Source organism: Bos indicus, chromosome 28 (assembly GCF_029378745.1).
Source record: "Bos indicus isolate NIAB-ARS_2022 breed Sahiwal x Tharparkar chromosome 28, NIAB-ARS_B.indTharparkar_mat_pri_1.0, whole genome shotgun sequence".
Lineage (NCBI taxonomy): Eukaryota > Metazoa > Chordata > Mammalia > Artiodactyla > Bovidae > Bos > Bos indicus.
Genome location: NC_091787.1, coordinates 3,149,506 through 3,170,269, shown reverse-complemented (window position 1 = coordinate 3,170,269; position 20,764 = coordinate 3,149,506). Strand labels below are relative to the sequence as shown.

General features: G+C 38.5%; 1 protein-coding gene across 1 annotated transcript in view; it reads left to right on the top strand.

Annotated features, from left to right (window-relative positions):
* The window catches only part of FMN2 (formin 2), a 357,570-nt gene that overhangs the window by 289,513 nt on the left and 47,293 nt on the right, over positions 1-20,764 (top strand). The window contains exon 15 of the mRNA XM_070782159.1: positions 6,475-6,526. Coding sequence (XP_070638260.1) covers positions 6,475-6,526 — 52 coding nt within the window. The remainder of the gene's footprint in view (positions 1-6,474; positions 6,527-20,764) is intronic.

Genomic DNA, 20,764 nt, shown 5'->3' with positions numbered 1-20,764 from the left:
TCATCAGTATCTTACAGTTTTTGAAGTATAAGTCTTTTACATCCTTGGGTATGTTTGTTTCTAGATATTTTATTCTTTTTGATGTGATGGTAAATGAGATTGTTTCCTTAATTTGTCTTTCTGATCTTTCACTATTAGTGTATAGGAATGCAAGAGATTTCTGTGTTTTAATTTTGTAGCCTGCAACTTTACCAAATTCATTGATGAGCTCTGGTTTTCTGGCAACATCATTAGCATTTTCTAAGTATAGTATCATGTCATCTGCAAACAGTGACATTTTACTTCTTTTCCTTTTTCATTTTTATTATGAAATTTAAAAATATTACTATATGTCTTTTTAGATATATTACATATAACATTTTATATATAATAGAAACACAGCATATTTATGTACATATGTATGTACACATACATATAATATTTCACATTTTATATTCCTTTCATTTATAAAACAAGATAAATATATTCTCATTATTTGCCATAATTATGTTCTACAAGATTGCCACAAACACTGAATTATTGAATACTGGACCACTGTTCCTAGCAGTAAAGACAGTTCTTCAAGCCTCTGGTCACATTTTGGTCTCATTTCATCAACCAACCAAAGTACAGTCTTGCTTTATGTGTGTTCATGTTTGAATACACCTTCTTTACTATACTGCTAATTCATTAATATCAAACTCACAGCCAAGTCTGACAGCCCCTGAGTGAAGCTTACCCAACACATGTATTTTCTCCATAAGGCACACCATAGCCTCCTCAGGTTTAGCGCACTAGATAGCTCCGCACCTACATGCTTGTGGACTGTTTAAAAAGAGAGATTACCAGGAAAGAAGGAGGTAAAAAGATGCCAAACTGCGTCCCAGTAGACTGAGAAAAGGACACTTGTACAGGATGAGACTTGGAATAAAGCAGAGCCACACTGTATTCAGCCTTAACCAGGAACCTGTGCCTGGTGACTCAGACTTTTCAATGTTCTGCGTACATCTGTGAGCAACTACAAAAGCACTGCGGTTGTTTATTTTGGAATTAAAATCAATTTTAATGAATTGGCAACTTCACAAATACAGAATGCATGAATAATGAGGATCACCTTTGGAAGGTTATGTATGTATAACATAAATAAGGGCAAGTGTGTATACATGTGAAATACTGGGCTCGATGAATCACAAGCTGGAGTCAAATTGCTGGGAGAAATATCAACAGCCTCGGATATGCAGTACAATACCACTCAAATGGCAGAAAGTGAAGAGGAACTAAAGAGCCTCTTGATGAAGGTGAAAGAGGAGAGTGAAAAGCTGGCTTGAAACTCAACATTCAGAAAACCAGGATCATGACATCTGGTCGAATCACTTCATGGCAGATAGAAGAGGAAAAAATGGAAGCAGTGACAGATTTTATTTTCATGGGCTCCAAGATATGATACTGTACATAGAAATCCTAATGATGCTTCCAGAAAACCAAAGCTCATCAATGAATTTGGTAAAGTTGCAAGTTACAAAATTAATACACAGAAATCTCTTGCATTCCTATATACTAATAATGAAAGATCACTGCCGACAGTGACTGCAGCCATGAAATGTAAAAGATGCTTGCTTCTTGGAAGGAAAGATATGACAAACCTAGACAGCATATTAAAAAAGAAAGACATCACTTGCCGACAAAGGTCCATATAGTCCAAGCTGTGGATTTTCCAGTAGTCATGTACCAATGTGATATTTGGACCATTAAGAAGGCTGAGTGTCAAAGAATTGATGCTTTTGAATTGCGGTGCTGGAGAAGACTTTTGAGAGTCCCTTGGACTGCAAAGAGATCAAACCAGTCAATCCTAAAGGAAATCAGTCCTGACTATTCATTGGAAGGACTGTTGCTGCAACTGAAGCTCCAATGCTTTGGCCACCTGATGTGAAGAGCCAACTCATTGGAGAAGACCCTGATAGTGGGAGAGATTGAGGGCATGAGGAGAAGGGGGTGGGAGAGGATAAATTAGTTAGCTAGCATCACCAACTCAATGGACACGAAAGTGAGCAAACTCCAGGAGATAGTAAAAGACAGAAGAGCCTGGCATGCTGCAGTCCACAGAGTTGTAAAGAGATGGACATGACTCATTGGAAAAGACACTGATGCTGGGAAAGATTGAAGGCGAGAGGGGAAGGGGAGGACAGAGGATGAGATGGTTGGATGGCATCACCAACTCGATGGACGTGAGTTTGAGGAAACTTCGGGAGTTGGTGATGGACAGGGAGGCCTGGCTTGCTGCAGTCCATGGGGTCACAAAGAGTCACAACTGAGGGACTGAAAACTGAACTGAACCAATCTGATCCACTACAGCTTTTTGAATCCTGGCAAAACCATTACATCTACGAAGTATGCTCAGCAGAACAATGAGATACTCCTAAAACTGCAGTGCTTACAGCTGGCATTGGTCCACAGAAAAGGGCCTAATTCTTCTCCATGACAATTCCTGACCACATGTTGTACAACCAGTGCTTCAAAATTTGAATAAATTGAACTGTGAAGTTTTGTCTCACCTTCCATATTCACCTGACATCTCACCAATGGACTTTCATTTCTTCAAGCATCTTGACAACTTTTTGCAGGGAAAATGTGTCCACAACCAGCAGGATTCAGAAAATGCTTTCCAAGAGTTCATCAAATCCGAAAGCACAGATTTTTATACTTCAGGAATAAACAAACTTATTTCTCATTGGCAAAAATGTGTTGATTGTAATGGTTCCTACTTTGATATATTTGAGCCTAGTTATAATAATTTAAAATTCATGGTCTGAAACTGCAATTATCCACTCCAGTATTCTTGCCTAGAGAATCCCGTGGACAGAGGAGCCTGGTGGGCTGCTGTCCATAGGGTCTCACAGAGTCAGACACAACGGAAGCAACTTAGCATGCATGAATGCATTGGAGAAGGCAATGACAACCCACTCAAGTATTCTTGCCTGGAGAATCCCAGGGACAGAGGAGCCTGGTGGGCTGCCGTCTATGGGGGTCGCACAGAGTCGGACACAACTGAAGTGACTTAGTAGCAGCAGCAGCAACCTAATAAAACACACAGTTGGTCTAAGATTTTGGTCACTGCATGTAATTAATTTGAGTGCTCCCTAAATGAATGGCAGAGTTATCTCAAAAATACCTTAATTTTTACTACCTTAGTAACATTTTATTTTAGTTTGATTGGTTTCATCCTCACAAACTGAAGAAACACATCCAGCATTTGGCACTAAGTCAACATCTTGTATGTGCATGCTAAGTCACTGCACTCATGGTAGACTCTTTGTGACCCTACAGACTGTAGCCCACCAGGCTCCTCTCTCCGTGGAATTCTTTGGGCAAAAACACTGGACTGAGTTGCCATGCCCTCCTCTAGGGACCGAACCCTCGTCTCTCACATGCCCTGCATTGGCAAGCAGGTTCTTTACCACTCATATCACCTGGGAATCCCAAGTTAACATCATCAGTGTGCCTAAAAGATTGTGATAACAAAATGTTGGTGGTGTTTTTCTGCAAGCAGTGTGTTGAGAAATGGTAGCTCAGTGTCTCCAGAAATCTGAAATGCACCCCAAGTTTCCAGAAAATTTTTTATTTCTTTTTTTTTTTGGTTGCATTGGGTCTTAGTTGTGGCCTGTGGGATCTTAGTTCCCTGACCAAGGATTGAACCCACGTCCCTTCATTGCAGGGTGGATTCTTAACCACTGGACCAACAGGGAAGTCCCAAGTTTTTTATTTCTAAGATTGCCCTACAAAAGAGAATCATCTCTCATAGGACTTTATCAAAGCTGATTACAGCAGAGAAAACAACTCCTTTTAGCTTCAAAATCATGTTTTAAAAAATGGAAAACAGAGTAATTTAAAGTATTCCCTGCTATCCCAATTTGGTTTTATGGTTGTAATATGGCTATTAGGTTTGGACAGAGAGCCTATTTTTGTTTTCTTCCTTTAGTAAGACTCATTCTTCTGCCACATTGAACTGTAGTGTTTATTCAGTAAAATTTGTTCATACAATGAAGCCAAAGCTGTTTTAGATACATCACAAGGAATCACTATGAATAACTGAAACTCACTTCATTCCACTCACAACTAGTTAGGGGCTTATATTATGTAAAAAGCTGTTAAGTGTCTGTTTTCTTTATCTGCATATAATGTTGAAGCATGATACAATAGCAGTTGGTGTATTCAGTTAAACATTATTATGTACTGTATCACTTTAGGATTTCAAGAGCTTGAAATCCAACATTTTCAAAGAATATTTATGTAGCCCCTACTAATTATTGGGGGCACTATGCTAAATATTTTGTATATGTTAACAGATTAATCTATTTGCCTAAGATTCTCTATGTGTGTTAGTCACTCAGTCGTGTCCGACTCTTTGCAACCCCTTGGACTGTAGCCTGCCGGGCTTCTCCATCCGTGGGATTTTCCAGGCAAGAATACTAGAGTGGATTGCCATCTCCTTCTCCAGGGGATCTTCCCGACCCAGGGATTGAACCCGGGGCTTCCCTGGGGGCTTAGCAGGTGAAGAATCCACCTGCAGTGTGGGAGATCTGGGTTCAAATCCTGGGTTGGGAAGATCCCCTAGAGAAGGGAACGGCTACTCACTCCAGTATTCTGACTGGAGAATCCCATGAACTATATAGTCCATGGGATCACAGTCAGACACAACTGAGAGACTTTTTCGCTTTCTTTCTCCTGCATTGCAAGGAGGCTCTTTACCATCTGAGCCACCAGGGAAGACTAAGATTACAAAGCTAATTTCAGAGGCAGAATCAGAATAGAATACACATCACTGGAATCTCATTCTAGGGTGTGTTAAATTTCATAAATCATTTACTCGGTGCATCTAGAATAGTCCAAAAAATTTCTTCCTTTCTCAGTCTTAAATTCTATATTTTACCAAAAAAAAAAAAAAAAAAATGACGCAAGGGCAGTTGGAAGAATGTCCTTCCTGAAAGTGTTATGCGTTGTGTTGCTTTGTTGTTTTCTCTTAAACTTTTCTGTGGTTCTAGAATTACTTCTGAAAACAAACCATTTCATACAGCAGCCCAAAGCAGATTTTGTAAGTAAATAGGTTAACATTGGAGATTTTTCAAAGTGAAGTCATGGAACATCTATCCTGTTTCTTAATATGGCTAATGATTGACCTGTAGTTTTATGGAAGCAGTCTAAAAAACCAGAAAGGAAAGGGGAAACATACCTCTGCTACCATCTCCCAGGATTGCTGTTAAATTCAGACAGTCCTGCAGAGGGCCAACATAACATTCCACAGTGGCTTTGCAGACGTCCAGACCTTCAAACAAACAGTCTTGAGATTGTGAAACAGCGGCCCAAGCTGGCAACTGTTTAAGTCGTGATGCAGTCACTGACATTTCCCAAGTGGCCACAGGTTTGATTTCACACCCAGTTCCAATATTTATAATCATTTTGCCCTGCTCCTTTCTGTCTTTTAATTTTTCCAAATGGCTGCAAGTGTGCCCCCAAAGGAAATGATTATGAAAAGACAACTTCTTTCACTAGCTCCAGGGTGGTTTTTTCTTTGATTTTTTTCATTTTTTTGTCCAGTAGCTCAGTGATTTTCAAACTGTGTGTCACAGATAATTAATGAAGAATGAAATGAATTTAGTGGGTCACAACTACATTTTGAGATCTAGCGGAATAGACTAAAAATATTATTAAAAGCATTGTAAGAAGTGGAAGTGTATTTTAAACTTCTGTACCAAATATGTGTGTATGTATATAAAGTAATACATAAATTCCTAGAATGCTTACTGGCCAGTGAAAGTCATTGCCATATATACTTTATGTGATGGGAGTTTCTGTGTTATTTTAAACAATTTTAAAATAGTGATGTCATTCCTTTCCCAAATTTGATCTTTGGGTTTGTGTCCAGCTACCATTCTTTATTTCTAGACAAATCTAGTAGCAAATCAGCGGGTGCACTGTCACGTCATCACTTGAAGTTAGGAGAAAGTATTAGTATTTTATCCTATGTCTGCATAGAAGTCAGCTCTGGATCTACTCAATTGTGATCTGAGGTGGAGAGCACTGGTAAAGATCATTACATATCTTTTCTATTTAGGTTTTTACTTGGTTTTCAGACCTTTGCTTGAGAGAATTGTTTTCAACTAATTATTGGAATTTAAATCCTTGACAGACAAATTTGATGTGAATATCAAGTTACCTGGTATTTTATTTTCTCACATTAATGTGACTAATTTAAAGAAGTTACTTAGAAACTAGTATTAACTTAATGAAAATTAAATATAACCTATTAAATCATATCTATTCATAGATTTCAAATAAAATTCTATAATTATGTTCCAATAAAAATTTTTAAAAATAAAATTTTGGTGGAGTACATTAGCATTAATGTATTATGATATATTTCATATTATTTGATATGTTTTGTTTGAGATGGTATAACCATTTATCATATCTCATCTATTTCTTTTCTTGCATTTTCAGCTAAAATTGACCAAGAAGCAGAGGAGAACTCACTGACAGAGACTCATAAGTGGTGAGAAATTACTTTCCTTTAATATTTATTCTCAGAGTAGGCTTATAAAACATTTAATGTGCTTCATCTCAAGGAGTCAATCATTAGCATGGTTTTTATTTTCAAGCATAAAAGAAACTAACAGTGTACTTTAATTATACATTGGATTTCTGACTTTTATTTTTATAATTCTGGATGATATAGAAACCTGTTATATCAAATTATTTTGACTAGATAGCTTATTAGCACCTTCTCTTTAGAATAGGTTTTAGGGCTGTGGAAATACACCAGAAAGGAAGACAGCAGGAAACTATTTCAAGAAAAAGTGTGAAGGGTTTGGTTATAGGACATGAGTTTCCATGTGCAAAAGCAGAGTTCAGGTGGGCCCCTGAGTCCCCCTTGCAGGACCCTTACTTTCACAGTAGAGGTTTGCCATCATCAGTTCAGTTCAATCTCTCAGTCGTGTCTGACTCTTTACAACCCCATGGACTGCAGCATGCCAGGCTTCCCTGTCCATCACCAACTCCCAGAGTTTACTTAAACTCATGTTCATCCAACCGTCTCATCCTCTGTCCTTCCCTTCTCGTCCCGCCTTCAACCTTTCCCAGCATCAGGGTCTTTTCCAAAGAGTCAGTTCTTAGCATCAGGTGGCCAAAGTATTGGAGTTTCAGCTTCAGCATCAGTCCTTCCAGTGAATATTCAAAACTGATTTCCTTTAGTATGGACAAGTTGGATCTCCTTGCAGTCCAAGGGACTCTCAAGAGTCTTCTCCAACACCACAGTTCAAAAGCATCAATTCTTTGGCGCTCAGCTTTCTTTATAGTCCAACTCTCACATCCATACGTGACCACTGGAAAAACCATAGCTTTGACTAGGTGGGCCTTTGTTGGCAAAGTAATGTCTCTGCTTTTTAATATACTGTTTACGTTGGTCATAGCTTTTCTTGCAAGGAGCAAACATCTTTTAGTTTCATGGCTGCAGTCACCATCTGCAGTGATTTTGGAGCCCAAAAAAATAAAGTCTGTCACTGTTTCCACTGTTTCCCCATTTATTTGCCATGAAGTGATGGGACTGGATTCCATAATCTTCATTTTTTGAATGTTAAATTTTAAGCCAGCTTTTTCACTCTCCTCTTTCACTTTCATCAAGAGGCACTTCAGTTCCTCTTTGCTTTCTGCCGTAAGTGTGGTGTCATCTGCATATCTGATGTTATTGATATTTCTCCTGGCAATCTTAATTCCAGCTTGTGCTTCATCCAGCCTGGAATTTCACATGATGTACTCTGCATATAAGTCAAGTAAGCAGGGTGACAGTATACAGCCTTGACATACTCCTTTCCCAATTTTCAACCAGTCTGTTGTTCCATGTCCAGTTCTAACTGTTGCTTCTTGACCCACATACAGATTTCTCAGGAGGCAGGTAAGGTGGTCTGGTATTCCCATCTCTTTAAGAATTTTCTACAATTCCCCAGAGAGAGAGAGAGAGATTGATTTTAAGGAATTTGCTCACAACAGTGGCTGCCTGACTTCATTTTATAAACGGTTATCCCTCCATCATGATTTTAGTCCGTCATCACAGCAGAGCTGGCCTTCCTCATTATTCTCTGCAGTTGACCCTGTATTGGGGCAGTGGTGTTCTTATAACAAGACATTTAGTTTTACTTTGCACCCCACCAGAAACCAAGTGACAAATTGGTGGGAGATGTATGTGGTGTAATTTCTAGAGCAAGCTTGAGAGTCATTTACAGACTGTGATAGCTGAGTTGGGCTATAAATGTCCTGGGCATCTTTTCTACCTTGAGAAGGTCCCCAAAGGTCTTGAGGCCATGTGTTGTTGCGTATTCCCACCAAGGTTGCTATGAAGGAGGGCGGCCAGTGAGGTGCAAGGGCCCTGATGGTCCATCTTGAATGGCACCTGGGAAGCCACACCATGTGCCTAGACCAGCTTCCTTAGCCTCCCTCCACTGTCTGGGGCTGTAGGGATGGAATACCTCGGTTTTTGCAGTATGCATAATTTTTTCAAGTGTGAACAGTAAGAGATCTTACTAGAAAAGCATATTCACATGAAAATGTGTTGTAAACTGGACAAACTTGTTTTCACCTTGCTTTGAAGGGAATTTTACTCATCTGTGTTTATATTTGACTACTTAGAAAATAAAAAGCCTTGACTCATTCATTTTAAAATGATAGTGAACTCTCCTCAACAAATCAGTTAGGATTCTTTTCTGCGGTGGAATATTATTTTTTCAGGTCATTTTATGATTCCCTAACTAAATAAAAGTAGTCAAATGGTTAGTATGGTTCTAACTAAGAAATGGTTAGTAAATTTTAAAGCAAGTCAAATCATTTTTATATTCCATTTCTTACCATTATAGTATTATGTGCTAATTTTGTCTTTTTATTCATAGAATTTTGCTATCAATCTGAGAAGTGGGACTTCAAGTTCCTATTTTGTATGTACATAATTATGTAACTTTAAGATAAATTGTTTGACGGAACTCTTCAGTTCTCCCAAAAAGTAAGATAACTGAGCAGATGAGTCTTGAACCACACACCCAAAATCCACATACACGTTGGAGAAGCATGTTCTCATCTTCAGATGATTTCAGTGGTGAGCCAGGAGGTCACTTTGTCTTACAGGGCTTCACCAGAATTCTGTTCCATTAGATGCAACCCAACTGAATGTGTTTATTTCAGCCTCTGTCTTATTTCTTCTTAATTCCCATCCACAACTTTCTTCAATTACGGCAAAATATCACCAGACCAAATATGATTACTCAGTGTCTGTATCAATGAACAGGTAGAGAATGTAGCAATTCTAGACTTGTCTAATGAGTGGCCATTCCTTTATATCTATATTTGAAAATAATGAGAATGAGAGTTATAAAACTAACTGCTCACATTCAGTGGTTCTTATTTATAAATTATGGCTAGCTTAAAAATTATCTTAGAATTTCTTTTTTTTATTCCATGGGTAAAAACCATACTTTATGGTGACAATGATTTTGAAATACAAAAATAGAAGATTTTTTTTAATTTTTTTACTGTTTTTTAATTAAAATATAGTGATTTACAAAGTTGTATTAGTTTCAGGTGTACAATAAAGTGATTCATTTATACGTACAAGTATATCTTTTTTCAGATTCTTTTCCCTTATGGGTTATTATAAAATGTTGAGTATAGTTCCCTTTCCTATACAGTAGATTGGTTATTTTTTTCTACATAGTAGTATGTATATGTTAATCCCAAACTCCTAATTTCTGACTCCCCACAGCTTTCTCCTTTGGTAACCATAAGCTTGTTTTCTGTATCTGTGAATCTATTTCTGTTTTGTATATAGGTCCATTTGTATCACTTTTATTAGATTTCATATATAAGCAATATCCTATATTTTTCTGTTTTATGCAACTTAGTATGATAATCTCTAGGTATATGTATGTTGCTCCAAAAGGCATTATTTCATTATTTTTCATGTTTGAGTACTATACCATTAAATATATATATATACACACACCACATCTCCCTTATCCATTCAGACAATTAGGCTGCTTCCTTGTCTTGGCTATTATAAACAGTGCTGCAATGAACACTGGAGTACGTATATATTTTCACATAATGGTTTTCTCTGGATACATGCCCAGGGGTGAATTGCAGGATAATACAGTAGCTCTATTTCTAGTTTGTTAGGGAATGCCCATATTGTTTCCGTAGTGGCTGCACCGATTTACATTCCCACCAACATTGTAGGAGGGTTCCCTCTTCTCCACATTCTCTCCAGCATTTGTTGTTTGTACACCACTCTGACGGGTGTGAACTGATACCTCTTTATAGTTTTGATTTGTATTTCTCTAATAATTGGCAATGTGGGGCATCTTTTCATGTGCCTTTTGGCCATCTACATGATGTCTTTGGAGAAACATCTATTTAAATACACCCATTTTTTTGACTGGGTGATTTGGTTTTGTTTTTTTTTTTTTTTTTGATATTCAGCTACATAGTTCTTTGTATGTTTTGGAGATTAATCCTTTGTCAGTCACACCGTTTGCAAATATTTTCTTCAGTTCTGTAAGTTGTCTTTTCATTTTGTTCATGGTTTCCTTTGCTGTGAGTTTAAATTTAATTAGGTCCCATTTCTTTATTTTTGCTTTGTTTTCCTTTGCTTTAGGAGACTGATCCAAAAATGCATTGCTACAATTTATGTGAAAGTATACTGCCTGTGTTTCCCTCTACAAGTGTTATGGTTTCTGGTATTACATTTAGGCCTTTAATTGATTTTGAGTTAATTTTATATATGGTGTAGGAGAATGTTGTGATTTTGTTCTTTTACATATAGCTGTCCAGTTTTCCCAATATCACTTATTTAAAAAACCATTTTTTCTCCATTGTGTATTCCTGCCTCCTTTGATATAGACTAATTGACCATAATTATGTGTGTTTATTCCTGGGCTCCCTATTCTGTTCCATGCATGGAGTTATGTGTCTGTTTTGTGCCAGTCCCATACTGTCTTGGTTACTACAACTTTGTAATATATTCTGAACCCAGGGAGCCTGATTTCTCCAGCTCTGTTCTTTTTTCTTAAGCTTCTTTGGCTATTTGGGGTCTTTTGTGTTTCCTTAATTTTTGTTATAGTTTTGAGGAAAATGCCATTGGTAATTTGATAGGGATTACATTGAATCTGTAGATTGCTGAAAGGTTGTTGCCGAATCACGCAAAGACACCAGGATTCTTGGCCCCCGGAGGAGAAGAATTCAATCCGGGGCCAGAGACAAGGCTTGATTGCTCAGAGCTTTTGTGTAATAAAGTTTTATTAAAGTATAAAGGAGATAGAGAAGGCTTCTGACATAGGCATCAGAAGGGGACAGAAAGAGTGCCCCACTGCTAGTCTTCAGCAGGATGTTATATATTCACTAGCAGTCTGTTAATGAAAGAAAGTGAAAGTGAAGTCGCTCAGTCGTGTCCGACTCTTTGCGACCCCGTGGGCTGTAGCTCACCAGGCTCCTCCGTCCATGGGATTTTCCAGGCAAGAATACTGGAGTAGGTTGCCATTTCCTTCTCCAGGGGATCTTCCTGACCCAGGAATTGAACCCAGGTCTCCCACATTGCAGGCAGAGGCTTTAACCTGAGCTACCAGGGAAAGGAATGTCTTAAAACTCAGAATGGCACCAGGCCCCTCACCCATAAGATGCATTTTGGGATAATCTTGGCACCAAATGGTTCATCCTGGGCCATAAAATAATTAACTTGAATCTTGAAGAAGGGCAGATCACCATACAAATAGTTTCATTTTCATAGATTAGGGGAACAATATCTGAGTATAACATACTGGTTTGTCAAGTAGGTTCTGAGCCAAGAGATGGAACCCACTTGAAGACAGAGTCTGGGGTAAATGCATAGTACATTAGCATAGCTTAAGACAAATATTTCCATAAGAGAAAGGCATTGGTTATCTTAGGTTTGAGAATAGTTAACTTCAGGTGAAACCAGGTATCATTATGGCAACACAGTATTTTAAGAGAAACCTCCTTTTAAATTTGTATAGAGAAGGGAAAAATATCCCTAGTTTGTTTCCTCCTGCCGCTTAAGAGAGATAAAAATATCTGACACTTGCAGGCTATTTCCTCCCTTTGGAGACCCCTTGCCTTCCTGCCTGTTACCCTCTCATTGCCTTGGTAGTGAAGTCATTTTGACAATATTGATTCTTTCAATCCAAGAACAGGGTAAAACTTTTCATCTGTTTGTGTCATCTTTGAGTTCTTTCAGCAGTGTCTTACACTTTTCAGAATATAGGTCTTTTGTCTCCTTAGGTAGGTTTATTCTGATGTGTTTTATTCTTTTTGATGTGATGGTAAATGAGATTCTTTCCTTAATTTCTCTTTCTGACCTCTGGTTGTTACTGTATAGAAATGCAACAGATTTCTGTGTACTGATTTTTTTTTGTACCCTGTGTGTGTGTGTGCTAATCACTCAGTCCTGTGCAACCTTTGTGACCCCATGGACTGTAGCCCACCAGGATCCTCTGTCCATGGGATTTTCCAGGCAACAATACTGGAGTGGGTTGGCATTCCCTTCTCTAGGGGATCTTCCCAACCCAGGGATCAAACCCAGGTCTCCTGCATTGCAGGCAGATAGATTCTTTACTATCTGAGTTACCAGGGAAGCCCTGAGACTTTATCAAATTCACTGATGAGCTTTAGTAGTTTTCTGGTAGCATTTTTAGGATTTTCTATGTAGAGTATTATGTCATCTGCAAACAATAACAATTTTACTTCTGTTCCAATTTGGATTTTTTTTTCTTTTCCAATTCCTGTGGTGAGGATTTCCAAAACTATGTTGAATAATAGTCATGAGAGTGGACATCCTTGTCTTATTCCTGATCTGAGAGAAAATGCTTTGTTTTTCACCACTGAGAGTAATGTTTGCAGTGGGTTGGTTGTATATGGCCTTTACTATGTTCAGGTAGGTTTCCTCTGTGTCCACTTTCCAGATAGTTTCCATCATAAATGGTTGTTGATTTTGTCAAAAGCTTTTTTTTGTATCTATTGAGATGATCATATGGTTTTCCTTCTTCAGTTTTTTGATGTGACCAGTCATTGTTTGATTTGTAAATATTGAAAAATCCTTGCATCCTTGGGATAAATCTCACTTGATCATGGTGCATGGTCCTTTTAATGTATTGCTGGATTTGATGTGCTAGTATTTTTTTGAGGATTTTTCCATCTATGTTCATCAGTTATGTGGTTGCTTTTTAGTCTCTAAGTCATGTCCCCATGACTTTTGTGACCCCATGGACTGTAGCCCACCAGGATCCTCTGTCCATGGGATTTCTCAGGCAAGAATACTGGAGTGGGTTGCCGTTTCCTTCTCCAGGGGATCTTCCTGACCCAGGGATCGAACCCACATCTCCTGCATTGGCAGGCAGGTTCTTTTCCACTGGGCCACCAGGGAAGCCCCCATTCATCAATTACATGGGCTTGTAATTTTCTTTTTCTGTGGTATCTTTTTCTGGTTTTGATATCAGGGTGATGGTGACCTCATAAAAGGAGTTTGAAAGTGTTCCTTCCTCTGCAATTTTGGGGAATATATTCAGAAGCAAAAGTGTTAACAGTTCTCTAAATATTTTGCAGAATTCACTTGTGAAGTCATCTGGTCCTGGACTTTCATTTGATGGGAGTTTTTAAATTACTGATTCAATTTCAGTAGTTGTAATTGGTCTGTTGATATTTTCTATTTCTTCCTGGTTCCATCTTGGGATACTCTGTCTAAGAATTTGTTCAATTTGTTCAACAGAATTTCTTCCAGATTGTCCGTTGTATTGGCATACAGTTGCTTGTAGTAGTATTCATGCTCCTTTATGTGGTATCAGTTGTAACTTTTCCTTTTGCATTTCTAATTTTATAGATTTAGGCCCTCTCCTTTTCTTGATGAGTCTGGCTAAAGGTTCTAACTTGGTTACCTTTACAAAGAACCAGCTTATAGTTTCATTGATCCTTTCTATTGTTTTCTTAGTCTCTATTTCATTTATTTCTGCTCTGGTATTTATGGTTTCTTTCCTTCTGCTAACTTTGTGTTTTGTTTATTCTTCTTTCTCTGATTGCTTTAGGTGTAAGGTTAGAATGTATGTTTGAGATTTTTCTTGTTTCTTGGGGTATGATTGTATTGTTAATAAACTTCCCTCCTAGAACTGCTTTTGCTGTGTCCCATGGGTTTCAATCTTTTGTTTTCATTTTCATTTGTCTCTAGATATTTTTTGTTATTTCCTCTTTGATTTCTTGAGTGATCCATTGGTTGTTTATTATCATATTGTTTAGCCTCCACATGTTTGAAGTTTTTGCAGTTCTTTAGTTTATTTCTTTTTTACTATTTATTTATTTTTAGCTGTTCTGGGTCTTCATTGCTACATGGGCTTTTCTCTAGTTGGGTGAGTGGAGGCTGCTCTCTAGTCGTGATACGTGGGCTCCTCACCGTGGTGGTTCTCTGTTGCAGGGCACGGGCTCTAGGGCATGTGGGCTGCAGTAGTTGTGGCACGCGGGCTCAGTGGCCGCCTGTGGGCTCTGCAGTGCAAGCTCAGGTAGTTGTGGCCGCAGTCTTATTTCCTACAGGGCACGTGGGATTTCCCTAGACCAGGGAGCAAACCCATGTCTCTTTTATTGGCAGGTGGATTCTTTACTCCTGAGCTACAGGGAAGCTCATGTAGCTTATTTCTGATCTCACAGGGTTGTGACTGAAAAAGGTGCTTGATATGATTCTAATTGTCTTCAGTTTACTGAGATTCACCTCATGGTCCAGAATGTGATCAATCCCGGCATGTGATCAATCCCAGCATGTGAGAATGTTTCATATACACTTGAGAAGAATGTGTATTCTGCTACTTTCAGATGAAATGATTACACACATACACACATATATATGTAAATGTATGTATGTGTGTATATATATATGTATATGTCTATCTCAGTTAAGTCCATCTGGTCTAATGTGTCATTTAAGGCCTGTGTTTCCTCATTGATTTTCTGTCTGGATGATCTGTCGATTGATATAAGCGAGCTGTTAAAATCCCCCACTGTTGTGTTACTGTTGATTTCTCTTTTTCTGTCTTGTTAACATTTGTCTTATTGAGATGTTCCTCTGTTGGGTGCATATATAGTTACCATTGTTAAATCTTCTTGGACTGACCCCTTGATGATTACATAGTGCCTCCTTTGTCCCTTGTAACAGTCTTTAGTTTAAAGTCAGTTGTCTGCTTTTGAGTATTGCTACTCTAGCTTTCTTTTGATTTTGATTTACATGGAATACTTTTTTTCCATCCTCTCACTTTCAGTCTCTATGTGTCCCTAGATCTGAAGTGGGTCTTTTGTGGACAGCATGCATACAGGTCTTATTTTTGTATCCATTCAACCAATCTGTGTCTTTTGGTTGGAGCACTTAATCCATTACATTTAAGTGACTATCAATATGTATATTTCTATTGTCATTTTCTTAATTGTTTTGGATATGCTTTTGTAGGTCTTTTTTCTTCCCTTTCTCTTTTGTTCTCTTCTCTAGTTCTCTTGATGACTGTCTTTAGTATTATGTTTGGATTCCCTTTTCTTTTTGTGTGTATTGAAATGTGTTTCAAATACCCTGCATTTGTACTCTCCTCCTCTCACAATTACTGGATTAGATATCATACATGTGTATAGATGATTTCCCATCTTTGCTATATGTTTGCCTTTACCAGTAAACTTCCCCATTTTGTTATTTTCTTGCTTCTTGTTGTGGCTTTTCTTTTCCACTTAGAGAAGTTTCTTTAGCATTTGTTGCAAAGCTTGTCTCATGGGACTGACTTATCTTTTGCTTGTCTGTAAATCGATTGATTTCTTCATCAAATCTGAATGAGAATGTTGTTGGGTAGGGTTTCCTTGCTTATAGGTTTTTCCCTTTAATCTTTTAAAATATATCCTGCCACTCCTTTCTGGCCTGCAGTTTCTGATGAGAAATCAGCTGATAGTCTATGGGGATTCCCTTGTATTTTATTTGTTGCATTTCTCTTATTGCTTTTAATATTTTCTATCTTTAATTTTTGTCAGTTTGATTATTCTGTGTCTCATTGTGTTCCTCCTTCAGTTTATCCTGTGTGGGACTCTGTGCTTCCTGCACTTGGGTGACTCTTTTGTTTTTCATTTTAGGAAAGTTTTCTGCTATTATCTCTCCATAAATCTTTTCAGGCCTTCTCTGTCTGTCTCTCTCTTTCTCTCTCTCCTCCTTCTGGGACCCCATAATGCAAATGTTGGTGTATCTGATGTTGTTCCAGAGGTCTATTAAACTGTTTTCATTCTTTTTCCTTTATTTTGTTCCATGGCAGTGATTTCCACTACTCTCTTCCAGTTCACTGTAAGTTCTTCTGCCTCATTTATTCTGCTATTGATTCCTTCTAGTGTATTTTTCATTTCAATTATTTTACTCTTCAACTCCATTTGGTTGTTCTTTATATTTTATGACTCTTTGTTTTTAAAAATTCTTGTAACTTCTCACTCTGTGCATCCATTCTTTTCCCAAGTTCTTAGATCATCTTTATAATCATTACTCTGAAGTCTTTCTCATGTAAGTTGCCTAACTCCACTTCACATAGTTGTTCTTGGGTTTTATCTTGTTCCTTCTTCTGGAACATATTCCTCTGCTATCTCATTTTATCTAAATTTCTATTTTTATTTTTATGTATGTGGAAAGTTAGTTATATTTCTCAACCTGGGACATGTGGCCCTCTGTAGGGGATGTCCTATGTGTCCCAGCAATGCACTCCTCTCTTGTCGCAAGGGCCAGGGATCAGCTGGTCCCAGGGTAGGTTCTGATCTACCTTTGGGGACTCAGTCTGCAGGCTGCTCAGTTCAGTTCAGTTCAGTTGCTCAGTCATTTCCGACTCTTTGCAACCCCATGGACTGCAGCATGCCAGGCTTCCCTGTCCATCACCAACTCCCAGAGCCTACTTGAACTCATGTGCAGGCTGCCAGATCATAGTTTTCTTGCTTCTGTCTGCCCCCTGGTGGTTGAGGCTGGTTGAAAAGCTTGTGCAGGCTTTTTGGTAGGAAGGTCTAGTGTCTGCCCACTGGTGGAGAGAGCAGGGTCTTGTCCCTCTGGTGGGTAGAGCCATGTGACGGAGTGTGTTTATAAGTGGCTGTGGGCTCAGGGTGACTTTAGATAGCCTACTTGCTGATGGATGGGTCTATGTCCCCACCTTGTTGGTTGTTTAGCCTGAGGCATTCCAGCACTGGACACTGAAGACTGTTGAGTGGGGCCAGGTCTTGGTACCAAACTGACAGCCTCCAGGAGAGCTCATGCTGGTGAATATTTCCACTACCAGTGTTCTTGTCCCCACAGTGAGCCAGAGCCACCTCTACCCCCCAGGAGACCCTCCAAGACCAGCAAGTAGGTCTGACCCAGGTTCCTATAAAGTCAGTCCTTTTGTCATGGGTCCTGGTGCATTTGAGTCCTTGTGTGAACCCTCCCCCAAAGTAGAGTTTCTGTTTTACCACACTCCTGTGCAGCTCCCGCACCCCAGCCCTGTTTGGCCATCAAACCAAATGGTCTGGGCACTCCACTATTGAATTCCAGTTCCTCAAGCTGAGGACCCTGACAGGAGGCTCGGAATTCTCTCCTGTGGGAGAATATCTGCCATTTAATTATTTTCCAGGATGTGGGCCAGCCACCCAAGTGGTGTGGGACTTGATTATATCACAGATGCACCCCTCCAACTATCTAATTAGGTTTCTTCAATATGTCTTTGGATGCAGAATTTTTTTAATAGACTCCAGTCTTTTATATTGATAATTATTCAGTGATTCTGGTGTCCTCATAAGAGGAAGTGAGCTCAAGTCCTTCTACTCCATAATCTTGTCCTCTCATGTGTAGTAAATTTATTGCTGCTATAAATGCAATAGGAAAAATTTCCAGGGCACTTTGAATCATTTCAGTTCAATTCAGTTGCACAGTCATGTCTGACTCTTTGCAACCCCATGGACCACAGCACGCCAGGCTTCCCTGTCCAACACCAACTCCCAGAGCTTGCTCAAACTCATGTCCATCGAGTTGGTGATGCCATCAAACCATCTCATCCTCTGTTGTCCCCTTCTCCTCCTGCCTTCAATCTTTCCCAGCATCAGGGTCTTTTCCAAAAAGTCCGTTCTTAGCATCAGGTAGCCAAAGTATTGGAGTTTCAGCTTCAGCATCAGTCCTTCCAATGAATATGCAAAACTGATTTCCTTTAGGATTGATTGGGTGGTTCTCCTTGCAGTCCAAGGGACTCTCAAGAGTCTTCTCCAACACCACAGTTCAAAAGCATTGATTCTGTGGCACTCAGCTTTCTTTCTTTTTTTTTTTTTTATTTATTTTATTTATTTATTTTTTTCTTTAATAGAAAATTATTTAATTAGTATACATGTGTTCTTTATAGTCCAACTCTCACATCCATACATGACTATTGGAAAAACTATAGCTTTGACTAGATGGACCTTTGTTGTCTAGGTTGGTCATAGCTTTCCTTCCAAGGAGCAAGTGTCTTTTAATTTCATGGCTGCAATCACCATCTGCAGTGATTTTGGAGGCCAAAAAAAGAAAGTCTGTCACTGTTTCCACTGTTTCCCCATCTATTTGCCATAAAGTGATGGGACCAGATGCCATGATCTTGGTTTCTGAATGAGTTTTAAGCCAGCTTTTTCACTCACTTTTATCAGGAGTCTCTTTAGTTCTTCTATTTCTGCCATAAGGGTGGTGTCATCTGTGTATCTGAGGTTATTTGTATTTCTCCCTGCAGTCTTGATTCCAGCCTGTGCTTCATCCAGCCTGGTATTTTGCATGATGTACTCTGCATATAAACTAAATAAGCAGTGTGACAATATACAGCCTTGATGCATCCCTTTCCCAATTTGAACCAGTCCATTGTTCCATGTCTGCTTCTAACTGTTGCTTCTTGGCCTGCATACAGATTTCTCAGGAGGCAGGTCAGGTGGTCTGGTATTCCCATCTCTTGAAGAATTTTCCACAGTTTGTTGTGATCCACACAAAGGCTTTGGCACAGTCAATAAAGCAGAAGTAGATGTTTTTCTGGAACTCTTGCTTTTTTGATGATCCAATGGATATTGGCAGTTTGATCTCTTGTTCCTCTGCCTTTTCTAAATCCACCTTGAACATCTGAAAGTTCATGGTTCACATACTGTTGAAGCCTGGCTTGGAGAATTTTGAGCATTACTTTACTAGCGTGTGAGATGAGTGCAATTGTGCAGTAGTTTGAACATTCTTTGGCATTGCTTTTCTTTGGGATTGGAATGAAAACTGACCTTTTCCAGTCCTGTGGCCACTGCTGAGTTTTCCAAATTTGCTGGCATGTTGAGTGCAGCACTTTAACAGCATCATGTTTAGTATTTGATATAGCTCAACTGGAATTCCATCACCTCCACTAGCTTTGTTCATAGTGATGCTTCCTAAGGCCCACTTGACTGTCTCACTCAATTGCACTTTGAATGGCATCAAATGATAAGGCTCGTTGCCAGATGTGGTGTCAAGAACCAGCATTGGGTTTAGTAGAAAAGAGTAGATCCAATGTCTCCAGTAATTTCAGAGGCCCTTTAAGGGAACCTTGATGCCTAAGTGGACAGCCAGTCAGTAGCTGAGAAAGAGCAGATTTTAGAAACAGTTTGTTTTAGCTATGGGTTCCTTTAGTTTCACTAAATTTAGTTTTGGCATCAATAAAGCAGATAGAAATGACTAAAGGTAAAATTTGAACTATATTACAAAAATCACATTAAATAATTTACCTTATTCAGTTAATTTACATGTTGTACTTGGTAAAGGAAATTAGGCTGTCTCCTTTTTCTAGGAAGCTTGTGACTTTTCCTACAGATTAAAACATTTGGTTTAAAGATGTTTGTATTTTTCCAATGGGATATATATGCTACTGAAATTTTTACATAAAACTGTTTTTAAAATATATTTCAGAATGGAAGTTCTTTTTTTTTAAGCTCTCTCTCCACCAGGAATTAAAGACAACTAAAAGATTTGAATGTAATTAATCTTTCATAAGTAAGACTAGTAAATTTGTTGAATGGAGAAGTAATTTTTGCAGACATACTTACAGATTAAAAAATTAATGTGCCTTATTTGAGAATTATTATGAGATGAAGGTTTGACTGTACAGTTTAAAAATATAGTTAGTGTACCTCATAGTACCAATTTTTTTTTAGAATTTTGAATACACTATTTCTCTCCCCTCATTTATTTAATAACAAAGGCAATTGGAAATAACCACTAATCAAAGGAAAACAATAGTAGTGGGAGAAAACACATGTGTGAACGAATTTTAAATCACACATCTTAAAAAAATGAATATTATTTTTCTGCATGTAAGTTTCACTGAGTGGTATTTTACCAAAGTCAAGATTGTATAACATGAATTCAAATGGAAAATATTTCCCAAAAAGTAGACAAAGCGAAGGAAGAAAAAGAACATTAGTTTTAATCATTATATGTAATATGTAACTTTCACCATCATGATGGAGAAAATACTGAATCAGTCCTGAAATGACGTATGCATACTCTGTCATGTGTGGTGACTTTTAAGGGGTCAGCTTTTAAAGTGTTGTCCCAGGAATGAACTTCTGGATATGGATAAAATGAGAAGTGAAATGTTCAGTTCATGATACGCCTGTTTTCCAGATCTTTCTGAGTAACTATCTAGAGATGAATAGTCTGTGTTTGTCTGGCTTAGGCTGACAGACCAGGCAGGTTGCA